This window comes from Harpia harpyja, chromosome 15, assembly GCF_026419915.1.
Source record: "Harpia harpyja isolate bHarHar1 chromosome 15, bHarHar1 primary haplotype, whole genome shotgun sequence".
Classification (NCBI taxonomy): Eukaryota; Metazoa; Chordata; class Aves; order Accipitriformes; family Accipitridae; genus Harpia; species Harpia harpyja.
The window spans coordinates 24,283,657-24,301,421 of NC_068954.1; the positions used below are offsets into that span (position 1 = coordinate 24,283,657).

Genomic DNA, 17,765 nt, shown 5'->3' on the forward strand with positions numbered 1-17,765 from the left:
GACACTCTCACTAATAAACTCACCAGGAAGGTTAATTATTAGCAGAAATACCTTTTTATCCCATCTACTCTACAGAGTCCTTCTGTGAACTGCCATGAGTGTGAACCATTAATCTTATTTTCCCTGCAGCTTGCTAAAATTCAGAATGTAGAGTTGCAAGCTTATTTATTTGGTGCAAACTCTGCTAATTGTTAAGTAAGTCAGTAAAAAAAAATCAGGCCTTTCATTGTCTGAAAATGATTAAACCTAAGAAGATCCACATCAAGGATTTTTCAGATGTATTTGTCTATTTTGTCACTGGCAGGAGGAAAAGGTTAACTGCACACATGTTCATCAGGAGGCATAGAAAAGCAGCAGTAATGTTTGCCCACTGCTGGTGGTCCACACAGATTAGGAAACCCTATCTTAGAGTACCTTGAGAGTTTCCATGAAATGAAGGCCATCAAAATTTCCAGAACTGATTTTTGGGTGGGGTTTTTTGTGGTTTCTTACAACACTTGCGATGTAAAGGGCAGAACTTTGACTGAACCCATTCCCTGCTATTATAGTCTACACTCATTATAAGGCTCTCTGTTATAGCAATCTCTCTGATATAAAACTATATCAAATCTGAGTTGTGTCTATATATGCTTTATCTTTTTGGCTTGACAGGGGGTTTTTTGCAACTCAGAAAATTGGTACTTTAGAAATTAAAAAAAAGTTGTCTGGGAAAGAATTTCATAGAATAGGTTTTACATGGCAGCTGTTATTATGAAAGACCTCAACGTTTATATTCCTTTGAAATGAGTAATGAATACTTAAGTTAAATATTGGAAATATTTTTATTATTCATAACAAACTAGGGTGTAAATCAATTTAATTTATTTAGATCTAAAACTCTTCTTGTATACAAACCTGGAGTTTTAGTTATTGTTTCATTAACTTCTCTCACTCCTTTACCTACAAGTAAAAAGACAAATTATCATTTTCATGAACATATTTGGTTTGTGTTTTTTTTTTTTAAATAGAATGTTAAAACAATGCCTGAGGGATGCAATCATCTCTTATCCAATAGAGCCATATTTAAAACAGAATAACTGGTCTTGAATACTTTACATGTTCAAACCTATACACTTACACAAAACTTTCAGAAAATAATAAAATAATTTAGGTAAACAACATTTTTACTGTGGAAAGTTGTCTGGCTAGCCAAGTATTTCATACATTTAGGCCTCAAATTTTTATATCAGTCCCAGTGCTATAAAAGAGAGCCTTATAGAGGGGACAAATACTGTATCTAATTATGAATAATAGTATATTAAATATAGTAAAAATTGTGTTAATAAAGATTGATACGTTTATGACACAAATCAGTAAAAGCCAGATAGCTGGATTAAGATGACAGGATCAGATATCATGGGAAAGGATTGCAACCAGTGCCATTTGCTGTGTTTCTGGTACACTCAGTAGAGTTATGTCCATTGACCCTGGCCTCATATTATTACCCACTTTAAAAAGGCTAGTGTGCTGCAGGAAGATTTTGTCTTACATGGTTTTTTTTTTCCTTTAGGACCAGAAATTCACTGATTAGACTGGTCAAGTGCTAAGAAAGCACAAAAAGTGTGAGGCACTCAAGGAGAATTATACCTAGAGACTGTAAGCCAATAAAAGAAAAAATTCTTGCTTATAGAAAACTTTTCTGTATTTTACTTTATTTTTTTCTTAAAAAAAGAAAACCAGCAAAAACATACAAGATCATTTATCTCAAATTATTAATTATATAGTACCCATGAAAAATCACCCTTTAAGGAACTAGAATAAGAAGATAAACGTTTATGTGTAGAACCTATGTCTTGACAATGTTGAAACAAAGAAGTCTACCTATACATTAATGAAAAATCAAATATTGTTCAAACATCAAATCTATTTAGCATTTTTGACATATTAGAATTAAAAATCATGTTGCAAACATCTTTCCCATGGCATCTGACTATTTTTCCTTTATTTGTATTCTAAATATAATTTTCTTTTATTTTTCTGACTCAGGAATTTATAGCCATGTTTATTTGCATGTGAAGAGCAAAATTAGTCCTCAGAACTATATACTTAGAGTTACTCTAGCAAAACTATATGAAATTTACATGGATATAAATAAAAGTGGAATCTGGTACAAAGATGTATTTATTTTTTTATTTTATTGTTCATTTTTATTTTAGAAGATTTTCTTAGACAAAAAGCATACCTGAATTAATCTAAAAGCCAAGCTATGAAATAACTTTTTTGTTCCTAATAGAAAATCATACGTTAAACACTGAATACATTGAAATACTCTTTAAAACTGTGATATAAAGATAAATACAGTTAAATGTAATACTTATATTGTTTAGGTTTTCTTTGCTGTTGTTAGGGGTAAACTTATATATGTGTGCCTGTGCATTTTCACACACATATCCCCACGTTTTCCTCCATGAGTTCTAGATGCTATGGTCACTTTGATTTCTTTACTGTTTCTTTCATAAAGTAAAAGCTGTTGTGTCACATGCGTCTTTAAATAGTAAGCAGAAAAATCCTACTATATAAAATAAAAATGTCAGGGAAAATGAAATCCAACCAAGTAGGGCCCAACATATCACTTGAGTAATGACTTACTTTTACAAATAGGTGATTTTCCTGTCCATTTCATATCTGGTTTACATGTCCGATGTTCTGATCCACCAGCAAGAAAAAATCCTGGCTGACAGGTATACACCAAAGTATACCCTAAAGTAGGAAGATCTATTGCTTTCACATCTACATGTGCCGGTGTCTCTGGCTGCCTGCAAGCATGAGCTGCAAAGGGTTTTTTACAGTTAGAATAAGTGGTGGTAAACAGTTTCCATAGGACTAGAGTATGTAATTTGAAATAAATGCATGCCAACTTATTCCCTTTCATTATGTAAACTTTGTACATGTTTCAGAAACATCAAGTAGATATTACTTGTAAAAGTAACACTCCGAGTGTATAGTTTTATTATTGTGGGAAGATGAAAATGATACTATCACATATTTTTAAACAATAAACCAAAATTAAATCATGAAAGCAAACAGAAAAGAGTTAAAATGAAGGGAAGCACATGCCATTGTACATGGTGCAATGATTGGTCCTGTGAATTATTGTACCGTCACAGCTTCAAGCATTGCTTCTACTCAATGATTTGAAAATTACAGAGTGGTTATTGTGCTAAATAAATTAATTATAAATTTCAGTTGAAATAAAGGCTGCATAGGAAGGGTTTGTCATAGTACATTGATTATAACAGATATGGTTGCTCAGTATGGTTCTTTCTCTGTGCTCCATGGTGTTCATTTGTAACAACCCAAAGATAATTTGAAATAGGATAAGAATGTAAGGTCATGCTAATGAATTATTTCTAGATTAGATCACTGTATTTTAATACAATAGTTATTTGATGTCCTCCAATCCATACAGAGCTATAAATACAATAACCATTTGCATACCCTTGCATAGCCCAGAAAAGCTGAATTTTGCTGAGTTCTAGTTTATGATTCACAAAATACTAGCCAACAAAATAGCCCCATGCACATTTCAGGCCACTTTCTGTTCTCTATTAATCCAACACACACAAAAAACCTAGATTAATTTAAAGCAGCTAATGCAGTGGGTTAATGAGGACAGATTTTTCTGAGTAAAACTGATAGGATTATTGTGAACTTCATGAAAAAAAAATCTGAAAATCCTACTTTAAATTAATATCCCAAATACATCTTTGGTCTTAGAATAGGAAACAAAAAAAAAAAACATTTAAAAATACTGTTTTAAATAAAGCTTACTTTCTTGCAGCATAACATTTACTATGAATTTCCACATGCATCACTTTGTAACTCTTTTAAAATTGCACAATATTCTAACTCATTAGATAAGAAACCAGACTTACGAATGCATTCAGACTGTATGCCACTCCAAGTTAAGTTGGCAAGACAAGAGCGGGTGGTAGATCCTTGAATATGATAACCTTTTCTGCATCTGAAAAAGACTGTGCTCCCAACCTAAGAATCAAAACAGAATATTAGATAAAAGAGGTATCCATCACATGTAGTCAGATATCAAGAGAGTGATAAGCTCCTAGAGAGATTTTTTCAAAAATAAAAATGGCCTCTTTTTACAGTGTTTAGAGTTAAACTTTTTTTTTAATGTGATGAAAAGTTTGAACAACTGATCTTTAGCAACCTTACTTGAAAGCAGTAAGTGGAAAAATATTGACAAGGCTGTGCACATGGAAAAGAACAACACTCATACATTTCAGCTTATTAGTTTGTCAGTGTGACAGAAGCAAACTAAATGACGGAGATGTCTCTCTTCCCTGTACATCATTGCATATATTTCAATAGAACTTGACCATAAAGTCTGTTTCAAAGGTTTCTCATTGTACCACTTGACTAAAAATGTTTAAGAGGAAAAAGGTAAAAGAGAAAACTATGAAGAACTGTTCCATCTACAAACAAATGCACTAGAGAAAACTCCAGGCCACAATTTCTTACACTGCATTTGTTACTCTAAACTACCTAAGTTTTACTTGAGATGTTCAAATAGCAGAATGATGTTATGGAAAGCCTTCCTATGGTCAACTGTGATATGACCTTTCTCAGAAGAAAATTGTCTTTAGACTTCTGCTGAGAATAGAAAAGCATGAAAACTGGATACAAGATTGCATGTGGTGAAGAATTTTCATAACATATGAGAGAGAGATTGTGTGGAAAGTTCTAGTAAAATGGACCTATTGATGGTATTGACAAAAGTAACCAGAATACAACTCCAGGTCAAGATATTTAAGGATGCGGGGCTGGCCAGTACAGCATTGCTTTCATTTTGGATAAAACATCTTGGCAATAAATATGATCAGATGAAATGAAAAAAAAAACAAACCACAAACCCCACAAAAATTAGTATTATTTGAAATTATATGACTTATTAATAAAGTAACATTACATGGAAAAGTGCAAGTAAGTTGCAAGTGAGTAGCGATCAATGCATATTAATAAAATAGCTTGCAGGTATATAAATGCAGAAAGCTCTATACTGCAAATGTCATAGAAGGACTTCAACGGACATTAAAAATGGGCAGTTATCTTCAAAAGTGGCTACCTGTTAACGGTATACTCAGTTACATAAAAACAGATTATCATGACAGATGTTCAGCAAATGCAACACCAGTTCTTCCTGAAGCGGCTTGGGAAATTCACCGGTATTTTTAAAGGTCAGTTTACTGATACGGCTTTGTAGACTTATCTCTTTATAACTATTTTTAAACATATTAATCTCTCTATCTTGCCAAGGACACACAGCATGTCTGTAGTATAGACTAGAACAGAGTGTGGCTGGTCTTGACTCTAAGTCATCTTGCTTCTTGTGAAATTGCCAATTCTGGTATCAGTAAGTAATGATGAGCTGCAAATCTTTCCTCACTGATCCAAAGACCAAGCAAAAAAATAATGTCTAGGTTCAAGGTAGTTAGAGAGTTATGTTTCTTTCTCATTTTACAGGTAAAAGTAGAAATAAAAGCAGTGCACTCTCTGTATAATCCTTGGATGAAAAACATTGGAGGCATTTGTAACAGTCACAGTCCAGTGAAGCACAAAAGGAACAAAAAAACCCTTTAAAGGTCTGCTGCCTGCCACCACACCTTTCTGTAATGAGGAAAGACTGTTAAAAGCTGGTTTATAGAAGCTTGGCCAAATCATACAAACAGGAAGCTTCACTAATCACATACGCTAAAAAAACCCATCTACTTCACAAGTAATTGGAGAGAAGTCTACATCTTGCTGTACCAGATAGTGATCTGAGAGTGAAAGCACATACTTGAGAAAGACTAAATACAGAACAGATGAAGACCTACTATTGCCTCTAGAGGTGAATGAGAAGAGAAAATTAGCCTTCATGTTTGACAGACATTAGAACAGTGAATTGGCCAGTAGAATTCTGGTATTAAAGACAACATGTGAGACATATAAAAGCAGGAGAGAAAAAAACCCACCCCCCCTGATCAAATTAGGCGCAAAGCTTAGAGTTGTTTTTGAAGTGATGATGGGGACAGGTAAAGGGTCAAGATGAGACAACAGACAGAAAGCAACTGCACTTATTACTAGAAGAAGAAAGACCTTAGGGGCGAGGCCACAAGACGTGGCTAGGGGAGAAGTGCCTTGGCATCTGCGAGCCGGGCAGGAGCAGAAGGGGAAGAAAAGAGCTGAGAGCCACAGCAATGACAGACAGCACCATTGCAGGAGAGGGGGGGGTACCAATAACCAGATGAACTTCCAGAAATGATTTTTTGAAAAACAGCTCTACTAACTTGGTTGTAATACCATGTGGCACACTGCCCTAGGTTCAGAAATAAGCACGAAACCCAAACAGAACATTTTTTAGATTCCAATCACAAATATTTATACCTGAAGAATCTATCCACATGAGGTTAATCAATCTATATAATGACTGTGGATTGGTCATTGTTGTACCTACTTCTATTTCCTCGGTCACTTTTCTGACTGTCACTTGGTAAACTAATAACCTGTAAGGAATTTGGAAATTATAGAAAGGACATTCATCACAGAGAACCTGGATCCAACACATAGAATAATTTTATCTTCTCTGACTGAATAAAATGTAACATGAATTGCTAATTTAGTAAAGCTACTTGCTGACTTTTTTGTCAAGGACTAGATGGCCTTTGGATCAGACAGGTCTTTGGTTGTTAGGTATTTACTGACTATTCATCAATGTATGAAAGAATTATGATCATAAAGCAAAGTAATTATATCATGTCATATCATATTAGGTAATCAATTTATAAATAGTCCTCCCTACCGAAGTCTCCTAAAGGATTGAACACATGATATATTGCAAGGTTAGAAGTTCTTTCTTTAAGCTGTATGTTAAAAGGAAACCTTGGAATGAAGCATGAGTTTTTATTAAAAAGGAGTGGAAATTTCCCAAGGTTTACATCAGACATTTAAGCCTACAGATAATTTAATATATCTGTGATTATTAAATGCATCTTCATTTTAGAAAGGTAATAAATAGAAAAAAGAATTACCTCATAACCTCTAGAACTGTTTTGTATTCCAAAATGCGGAGTACCAGGGTCTGTACATGTATTGTGAGCTGGATCTAATGTAAAATGTGAAACACGACAGATATTATTATGGTATGGAAAGAATACTCTAAAACTGTTTGCAAAGATTAAGTCATTTCATCAATATCTAGTGATGACAAGAATTGAATTTTTAATGAAATGTGTGTATTTCTATATATTACATTTGTATTTCCAATTAAATTTCCAAGATAGATCACAGTACTTCATTCCAGTATATTGCCACTATTTAAGGGTATTTTTTGCAGGTATCTTTGGCAGTGTAGACTTTAGAGTTAGGATTGCATTAATTTTTGCTGAGGTTATCCTTTTAAACCCTTTTGAATACATAGTATATCCCACTACTCACAATGCATATAGGAACCTATAAGGAAATCTTTTTCTTCTCTTCTTTCCCAGTGAATAGCTTAACGGTTAAGTTAGATTTCTAAAACACCACCCCCCCCCAAAAAAAACCCACACACCAACACAAAGCCAACCCGTTTCTTATAGCAAGTAAAATACTTGGGTTTTTGATAGAATTTTTTCTATGTCACCAGAAAACAAAAGTTTCAAATGGACTACTACCTCAGTTGTTGCTGGTGAATGAAAAGACAGTCCCCTCACAAAAAAGGGTATGCCAACAAAGTATAACTGATTATCTGATGATCAGTTTCATGAGTGTAATTCAAAGCAGCCTGAAACTCTTTTTGATTCAGCAATGTCCACTTCACATTCTGATAGTGTATTTGCTTTGGGGTTGCCCAGTCACATCCACCAGGTAGACAGCACAGGACTTGATCTGATGGATCTTTCTGTACTATGTGATTCCCTCTTGGCAACCAAGTCTGCTTTTGTGCTGACACTGCATTACAAAAAAACGCAACTTGGGACTATATTTCATCTGTAACCACTTCTAGTTTTCTGTACAGGGAAAATTGAACTTATCACGTACAATAATGTGATATGTCATATCACTCTTGGTCAACTTCCATTTTCAATGTTGACCATCAGTAGAGCGTAACAATTCAACTGGACTGATATTTACCAAAGGCTTCAAAAGTTAGGTGGATCTTGACCTAATGTGCAAGACTAAAAACCAAACACACTCCTGACCTTGAGCTGCTTGAACAGCTAAAGCACTTTTTACAAATTATCATCAGCTGGAATGCCATTGCTAATAATAGACACATGGAGCTGAATTGACTTTTTAAGGTATGTCCCTTCTGAAGAAACAGTAGGGCAAAAAGGAAGAATTCTCAAAAGTATTTTAAGGAAATTATCAATATCCAGAAATAGAAAAGTTTGCCATCATTTGCCATCCTATGGTACTTCTAGGCATAATTCTAGGTATTGTCCACTGATCTTAATTTTCAAATTGCTTAACAATGGTATCTGTAAATATTTTAGATGGTCTAATATTTTCCTTTTACGATAACATAAAAACTATGATCTAAAGGAAAAGCTTATGCATTTGATGCAGTATTTTCCAAGTACTTCTATATTACGCTATATAAAATATAAATAGAAATGTCATTGTGGCATTTTCAAATTTGATTTTTCACAATAGACCTAAGATTTAACTTTTGTAAACCTTCTTCCCTCTGTTACAAAACACGGATTTAAGATGGATTGCCCAGTTCATAAAAACTATGGACAGAAGGAGTTTTGAATTCTTATCAAAGAATTGTATTGAGTGTTAATGTCTTAATTTACAAATACAGGCTGCTTTCACTAATCATGTTTGCCACCTTTTCCCAGAGTGCCCACCCCAGCTCTTCCACATAGCCAATACCTAAGCCACAGCAAAATATATAAATGGGCTAGAGTCTATATCTGAACGTGTTTGTTTAGAAATATCAAAGAGGATTTTTCTATTATAACACCAAAATCATTTTCTCTAGCAAGTCACCCCAAGTTGGACCAAATTCTGATGTCAGTGGGAGTTACAGGTGTCCAGCAATTCTCCCAGTTAGTGTGATAATGTATCATGCTAAAAGCCTATCAATCAGTTGCACATCAGTCAATGAGAAACTGATAGTACTTGGCAGTTCATCAGAATTTCAAAAGATCAGACCCAGCACACTTCATCCTTTTGAGCTGTACAAGCCACTTTCACAAAAAAAAAGCTTTTTGATTCAGGACTGATTCTGACGAATGCCTTTAACTCTCCAGTGACAGAATTTGGTCTTTAATCTGCCAAAGTCTTCTGCGTATCTAAAAGATTCTAAAAATAGATGGAACAAATTTATGCACTTGCACTTATTGACATTCTGCATTTCCAGCAGACAAGCAATCATGTAAATCTACAAATGGCTTCATTTGTGATTGTGTTTATCCTAAAATTTTTATACTCAAAATATAACCTTATTTATCTAGTTCTTTTTATATTACACAGACATTTTCTATATTTGGAAAGTTAATTGCTAGATTTATGATAGTGTAATAGTTTATCAAGAATATTCCCAGTAGAAACAGTGTAAGTAGTGGAAGTTATTACCAATGCATGTTGGCTGAATTCCACTCCAAGTACCATCTGCTTGACAGAATCTTCTTGAAGATCCTATCAGAATAAAAGGGGGTCTGCACTGAAAGCTAACTTCAGATCTGTAGGTGAAACTTTTTCCATTGAGGCGTCCTTCTGCTGGTGTACCAGGATCACCACAAAACACAGCTGATACATAAAAAAGGAAAGAAAAATTTACTGAAAACTTCACATGCTTCAACTGAATCATTCTACGTTGTTTTATGCACAAGTCAGGCATACTGAATATGAGTGCAAATGCTATGTTCATTTATCTGTGTAGGATTGTAGCTCAGATAAATTCTTGACAGCAATTTAAAATTAATTGTCACTGTTATGGTTATTATAAGCATAAAACTTAACCTGGAAAAATAGACCTTTTAATTGAGACACTTAAATGCTGATTAGATTTGGATGACAAAATAATCTTAGAGTAGACAACGCTATATTGTAATGCTTCAAAATTTATCCAGTTTTCACATCAGTCACCCTCAGATGAGTAGGCAGGAAATTTTTGCCCTAATTAAGTAAAGGGAAAAATGTTTGTCAGAGTCCTGACAAGATTTCAAGCACTGAAAGAGATGGGTTGACAGATTTAGAGGCAGCTGAAAAAACAAAACCAAACAAGATATGAGGGTATGTACTCGCCTTCAGGAAAGAAAAAAGAATTTAGAAAGGAGAGCAAGGCTATGAGCTTAAGTGTTAGGATCCTTGTTTTCACCTGTTAACAGAAATGGAAACAGGGAAGAAAAAAGGAAAAGTTTAAGCAAAAATTTTAATCATGCTCACCACAAGTCAAATTCAGAACATTCAGAAAGATTCTCAGTAAGGCAAATGGTGATGAGTCCAGTTAGGTAATAAGAGATGGAGGTGACTGTTGGGGAAAGGAAGAAGACTATGACCTTAAATGGGCACAACCATTCAATTTTATAACAAGGTATGCTTTTTCAAAGGAGAAGGGAGAATCCTGCAGTAGTCCATATATTATCTGATCTAGCTGAGGTTTTTTTAAACAGTGCGAAAGTGACTGTAGCCCGAGACAACTGATTGTAGCTTTGGTGAAGCCCAACACAACTGTACCCTGAAAACTTACGCAAACATTGTGGGATGTCTCCCCGCCAAATTCCTTGACCCTCACAGGAGAGAATAGCTGTGTTAGATAGCTGATAGCCTTCTGCACAGCTGTAACTCACGCTGGCACCCCAGCGATAATCAGATCCTTCCACTTTCCCATAGAGTACCGGTGGAGGGGGGCCACAGGTAATAGCTGTGTCACAAAAAGAAAAGTTATAATTTCAAGACTTTATAGGGTTTAGGAGAATGCAACAAAATATCGACTCATACTTTTGAAACTAAAAAAAAAAATAGTTCATGCTGTTCAATTCCAACAAAGCATTCCTGTGTTGACAAAGCAGCCTGTAATAGACAGAAAACCAATTTAAATACAAAAATACCACCTCTAGGTTTAGGAAGTCCCTGAGCTTTAGGTTGCTGGAAGCCAGAAGAGTATGTAGCTTACCTAGTTCTGAATCTCTTCCCTACATATTCATTACTGATCATTGCTGGCAACAGGCTACTGAGCTAGGTAAAAGTTTTTAAGAAATATGATTTATTTCAATAAATATGTTTCTATGATTCTACGATTCTAAATATTTGCATTTTATGTTAAACTAATTTTGCAGCACTATTTAAAGCCCTTAATATGACTTTGTTCATTCCCCTGCTCATTTTCTAAGGCTTTCAGCACACAATGGATATTGACTTTACTGGTAATTAGTGGCTAAGACTCTTTAAAAATATTCTGGTATTTTCCAGCTTCTGAAAGAGTGCCCAAAACAATGAAATCTGGAATGACCATGTTTACATTTACACATCAGTTCTTTCAACAAAGAGCACAACTGTAAAATCACTCAGTCAGTGATTTTTACAACAGAAAATGCAGTCGACTGAATACATATGCCAAAATTTAATTAGTAGGCTAGACTTAGACATGACTTTAAAGCAGTGCTAGATGAGTTGGCAGTCTAGGCCTTTTATAAGCAGAAGATACCCTAGGCTGTTAAACTTACTTCCTGAGCTGCTGTAGTAGCGCTAACAGTTTTCACCAGGCTGCCTTATTTGCCTTTCAGCCTCATCCCCATTGCGACCTTTATGTTACCACTTGTAATTAGCTATTTGTAAAGGATCTTTTTGGCTATTTGTGATGACTACATTACTGCAACAAGGGAATCTTTTATAGAAAGTTTGGTTTGCAGGATCCCTTTACAGAATTTTGGCCATCTAATCTAAAAGGCCCCAAAAAGGAAAACAGGTACTTCATTCCCAGCATTTTAAACTGAGCACTCTAATAATTTTCATTGCAGACTGATCTGGTTCTACTGCAGTCATTTATGTCACTATTCTGACTGATATTATACCACAGCATATGTGCAAAATAAATACAAATTTTACACAAGTACTTATCTAAATATTTTAGTTGCATTTGCTTGTTAATTGTCCCAAAGAACGTTTTGACAATTTTTTGTAAACAAAGACAATGATTAGTGAATTTCACATATATTATCAAAACAGTATTTGTAGTTTAGAAGCACACCTTTGCAAATTGGTTTACTCTGGTTCCAAGTGCTGTCTTTTATGCAACGCATGGTAGATGAACTGGCAGGCTCCATCAAGTATCCTGGATTGCACTGATAGCTGACTGTCTTATTAAAGGTAAAATCATTTCCAAACTGAATGCCATTTGCTAATGCACCTGGATCTCCACAGCTGATCACTAGTGAGGAAAAGAAAAAAAGGGATTTTTTTTTTTAATAAACATGTAATGAAACATTGAACTATGTACAGCTAATGTCCTTTTTTTGGTGTGCAAAACAAGAAGAATTTTTATTCATACATTTCACACAAATAAAAATGTTATCTCTGATTTTTAGCTAAAAAGTCATATTTTTGAGGCATTGCAATAGCGTGGGCCAAATACTGTGTTCCTTAAACACATTAGCTTAGGCTGGTATGCTTTACTGCTACTGCAGACCATTACATCAGTAGTATTTTTGACAGGACTTTTCCTTCCTTCATACTGGGACCTTTGTCACGTTATACCTATGTTGATGGTGCAATGCAATTCCAGTAGAGTTATGAAATTCGTCTTTTTTTTTTTTGTATCACTGTACTGATGTCCTGTGGGTCTGGCCTTGACAGTGAGGCCACTGGCCCTGCTGGCATTGCAGCACCTTTCTGCTCCCTGCTCACTTTCCCTGATGGAGTAGCCCAGTCTTGCTGCTCCCTGATTCTTGGTCCTTAGCAGAATGGTTATCAGTCAGATAAACTCTAGAGGAACCCCTATTCTTAGGAATAATGTTATACTTTCAATGTTGACATTCATGAGGTAAACAAATACAGAAAAGTTACCTATGCATCCATCTTAAAAGATAGTTCTGGAAACATCTAGCATGTATTAAAAAGGCATGTACCTTTAGATACATAAAATATTCATGTATTACAAGACAGATAAATGGGGAAAAATGTGTTATTTTATCTAACAAAATAATCATTTTCAGTAGGAAGGCTGGATAACTTACTACTTTAAAGCTTTAGAGGAAGAAAGTTTATTTCTGACCTGTGCAGTCTGGAGCCGTGCCAGTCCATGTCCCATTAGCAGTACAATGTCTAGTAGTTAGCCCTGAAGTTTTGTAACCTTCCCAGCAGGCATAAATGACTGAGCTGGAGAATAATATTCCATCAGTGTATATTATCATACCATTGGCTGGGGTGCCAGGGTTCCCACAAGATACAGCTGTGAAGAAAAGGTTAAAAAAAAATCAAAGTTTCTATGATAGGTGACTGGAAAAAAAAAAAGTTGGTCAATAGCCCATCTTTTAAAAAAGCTATAGCAAGTTTTACTAAGAAAATGTTTAATAGGTGTATTCTTGATTTAATATCTTATTTCTGTTTGTTAATATGATCACTTTACTTGCAGTTTTTTGTTGTTTTTTCAATTGCTGAGTGAGATGGTTTGCACTGCTTGTTCCACTCCACCCAATACAGTCACTGGAGAGAAGAAAGCTCATTCAGGACTTTCTGACAGATCTGTGCCTGTTTTGCCTTTGGGCACATTTTTCTATTCTCTTCCTGTCTTCTGGTATCCCCTCTTTCAATTGTAAAAATGCATAAATAGTAAATTATGATCTTCCTGACCATTTCTTTTTTGAATCAAGAAAAGAACAGACATTCTGTTTTGGCCTCCACATCTTTTTGGCATCTGTAGCTACACATTAGGGCAATGATTATGTTTCAGCTTCGTACATCTGAGATTTGACAGTGGCTTATTTTGATTACATGTTGGGTTTTTGGGAGGGTTTAGTGTTTTGTTTTTATTTTTTTTTCCACTGGACCAGCCAATCATGAGAAGGATTTTTTTGTTTGTTTTTATTTTTTCCAACAAATTTCCTCTAAAGCATCTTTATTTGACCATTCCTGCAGACAGGACACTGGCAAAAGTACAATAACATTCCACTGTTGGACAGAGACTGCTCCTCTTCATAGGAATAAAATAAAACTACTTGGAGGTTAAGATATCAACAGGGTTAATCAAGAGTTTGTAAAGAAATGTGCATCTAAATCAAACCCTTTCTGTCAGTCTTCCATGGAGCATGAAGTGGTTTGTAAGACTGGGAGGAAATACTTCAACTGTCTCTTGCACAACTTTCAAGAGCTGGCAACTCTTTCTACTCTTCCTACAGCACAATTAAGTGTGGTCTCTTGAGATGTGAAATGATTTAGTCTAATACTATGATATAACCAAATATAAGTATGATTAAACTTAATGGCTTGGAATATTGTGGTGTATTAGCCTTGGCTAACAGCCAAATGCCCACCCAGCTGCTTACTCACTGCCCCCTTCTCAGCAGGAGGGATGACAAAGATCATGGGTTGAGATAAAGAATTGTTTACCAATTACCACTGTGGACAAAACAGACTCAACTTGGGGACATTTCCTTTAATTCATTGCTAATTAAAATAGATTTGGATAAAACTAAGACAAACTTTAAAACAACACCTTTCCTCCCCTCTTTCCCAGGGTTAACTTCATTTCTTCACTTCAGGCTCCTCTACCTGCCCCACAAGTGGTGCAGAGGGGACAGAGGATGGGGAGTTACAGTCACTACACAGCAGTCTGTCTCTGCCGCTCCTTCCTCCTTAGAGAACTGGAGGAATTCCAGTCTTAGTCATACCCTGAGCTGCATAAAAAGAAGCATGGTCAGCAGTCGAGAAAAGTGATTCTCACCCTCTAATCCACTCTCAGGAGACCATGTCTGGACTATTGTGTTCAGCTCTGGGGGTCCCAGCACAAGAAAGGCATGGACCAGTTACAGCAGATCCAGAGGAGGGCTACAACAATGATCAGAGGGCTGGAACACCACCTCTGTGAAGAAGGGCTGAGAGAACTGGAGTTGGTCAGCCTGGAGAAGAGAAGGCTTCAGGGAGACCTTATTGTAGCCTTTCAATACTTAAAGGGGGCTTATTAGAAAGATGGAGACTTTTTACCAAGATCTGTAGTGACAGATCAAGTGGTAACTGTTTTAAACTGAAAGCAGGTAGATTTAGATTGGACATAATGAAGAAATTATTTACTGTACGGGTGGTAAGGCACTGGAACAGGTTGCCCAGAGAGGTTGTGGATGCCCCATCCCTGGAAGTGTTCAAGGCCAGGTTGGATGGGGCTTTGAGCAACCTGGTCTAGTGGAAGGTGTCCTTGCCCATGGCAGGGGGGTTGGACTAGATTATCTTTAAAGGTCTCTTCCAACCCAAATCATTGTATGATGCTATGATAATAGTAATAAAACAAATTAAAGCCCATGTGCAGATCCTGGTCAACATACAACACTGAGCTGCATCAGGAAAGCTTGGATGCATTCATTAAGGCTAAATGTATTTATGGAATTTATGCGAAGACAAGAAGTCTGCAGATTCTTAACATTTGGCAAAATGATAATTTGACAGTAGTTGACTATAAAATAAACCTTACAACACTTATAATACTTATTTTACTTATTACATTTCCTCATATTTGCTTAATTCAATTTATCACATCTTCCTATTTATGTGAATCACAGAATCAAAGAATCACAGAATGGTTGATGTTGGAAGGGAGCTCTGGAGGTCATCTGGTCAAGCAGGGCCACCGTGAGCCAGTTGCCCAGGACCATATCCAGATGGCTTTTGACTGTCTCCAAGGATGGAGACTCCACCACCAGTCTGAGCAACCTGTGCCAGTGCTCAGTCACCCTCACAGTAAAAAAGTGTTTCCTGATGTTCAGACAGCACCTCCTGTGTTTCAGTTTGTGCCCATTGCCTCTAGTCCTGTCACTCGGCACCACTGAAAAGAGCCTGGTTCCATCTTCTGTGTATCCTGCCTTCAGATATTTATATATGTTGATAAGATCCCTCCTGAGCCTTCTCTTCCCTAGGCTGGACAGTCCCAGCTCTTTCAGCCTTTCCTCAGAGGAGGGATGCTTTCATCCCTTCATCATCTTAAAGGCCCTTTGCTGGACTCTATCCAGTACGTTCATGTCTCTCTAGTACTGGGGAGCCCAGAACTGGACCCAGCACTTCAGATGCTGCCTCACCAGTGCCGAGCAGAGGGGAAGGATTACTTCCCGCCCAAGGCAGGCTGGGATACCATTACCCTTCTTTGCAGCAATGGCACTTTGCTGATTGTATTTAACTTATTGTCCACCAGGACCACCAGCTTGATGGCCCCCAGCATAATAGTTATAATCTAATAGTTATAGATTATAGGATTCATTAAAATAAACACAATTTTCCAATTAAAAATTACTCTATTACTGATGTTTGGAATAATACCTAAATGCCTTTGTTTTAATGAAGTCTTATTCACTTTTCATATATAAAAGTTTCAAATACTGAAGAGAAAAATTCAGTGGGTTGGAACTTGAACTTGTAGGGGTGAAAAGGTGTTCTCCTCCTAATCTCATCCTTACTTACACTAAACAGGAAACAATTGAAGGAGAAGAGAAAAATTGAAAGAAAGGGGATTTTTTTCTTTGTTTGTTTCTGTTGTTTTGGGTTTGTTTGTTTGTTTGTTTGTTTTTCCTGAAAACAGAAGGTTAAAGCAAAAAGATAAAGAAAGCAAACAGTGGCACTACAAACACTGCTAATTGCCACTGAGTGCTGCTGTCCTACTATACTTAATGTCTTCATGCAAGGGAAGAAGAAAGGACATTGCAAAACTTCACTTTTCTGTTGAAAATACTGATCCTGTCCCAATCCATTTTCATACAGTTATGGTGATATCTACACTGACAAGATTAGTCTGTGCTGAAGAATACTGCAAAAGAACAATTGTTAGATGAGGATACTGTGATAAAATCCCTTGGTGAAAAAATATAACAAATTTGTTACAAATATTTCATCCTATCTTCCATTTTATCATTTAGTATAGCAGACAACAGATACTACAGAATCCACCAACTCAAATGAATTAGATAAAGTAACATCTCAAACCTTTCCAATTCTTGGAAAACAAGAAGTAATTTTAAAACTGAATCTAAAGTCTTCCATTACTGCTTTCCAATTCTGACAGTGCATAAAAAGTGTAAAATTTCTTTATTATATTTTTTATGTTATTCTAAAATGTGATTTCCATAAATATTCTCTGTTGCATTTCTTCTGAAACTGCTAGCATAAAAACAGTATAGCTTATAAAAAATTAGTTTAACTTATGTGGAGAAATATACATTAATTTATACTTATGTTAAGAATACATTATTTTATCATCCGTTCAGTTCTTGATGCATAGACGTTACATAGAAAGAGAAGATGAAAATATTGTATTGTTAGAAGATGGATGACATTTATTTATCACTCCATTTTCATATCGTCAATTAGAAGCATTTGTTTAATTTTACATTTAACTCTGGTATCTATTCTCTATTTTCAGGCTCAATATTTGTTTAACCAAAATGATTTTCTCACTATCTTATAAATATATACTCCAAAACTTTATCAGTTGGGATTTAGGTTTTCAAGCAAAACATGAACTGCAAACTCTTTTACATCAAATTTCTGCAGAGCAATATGAAAGCATATTTCTGGCATAGAATTTCTTTTTAATTAAA

The 17,765-nt window shown here is 35.6% G+C and overlaps 1 protein-coding gene across 1 annotated transcript in view; it reads right to left on the reverse strand.

Annotated features, from left to right (window-relative positions):
• Nucleotides 1–17,765, reverse strand: part of CSMD1 (CUB and Sushi multiple domains 1) — a 1,244,186-nt gene that overhangs the window by 18,065 nt on the left and 1,208,356 nt on the right. The window contains exons 58-65 of the mRNA XM_052809685.1: nt 13,244–13,420; nt 12,221–12,400; nt 10,721–10,894; nt 9,604–9,777; nt 7,068–7,141; nt 3,915–4,026; nt 2,629–2,808; nt 895–939 (exon numbers count right to left, since the gene is read on the reverse strand). Of these exons, the coding sequence (XP_052665645.1) occupies nt 895–939; nt 2,629–2,808; nt 3,915–4,026; nt 7,068–7,141; nt 9,604–9,777; nt 10,721–10,894; nt 12,221–12,400; nt 13,244–13,420 (1,116 nt within the window). The remainder of the gene's footprint in view (nt 1–894; nt 940–2,628; nt 2,809–3,914; nt 4,027–7,067; nt 7,142–9,603; nt 9,778–10,720; nt 10,895–12,220; nt 12,401–13,243; nt 13,421–17,765) is intronic.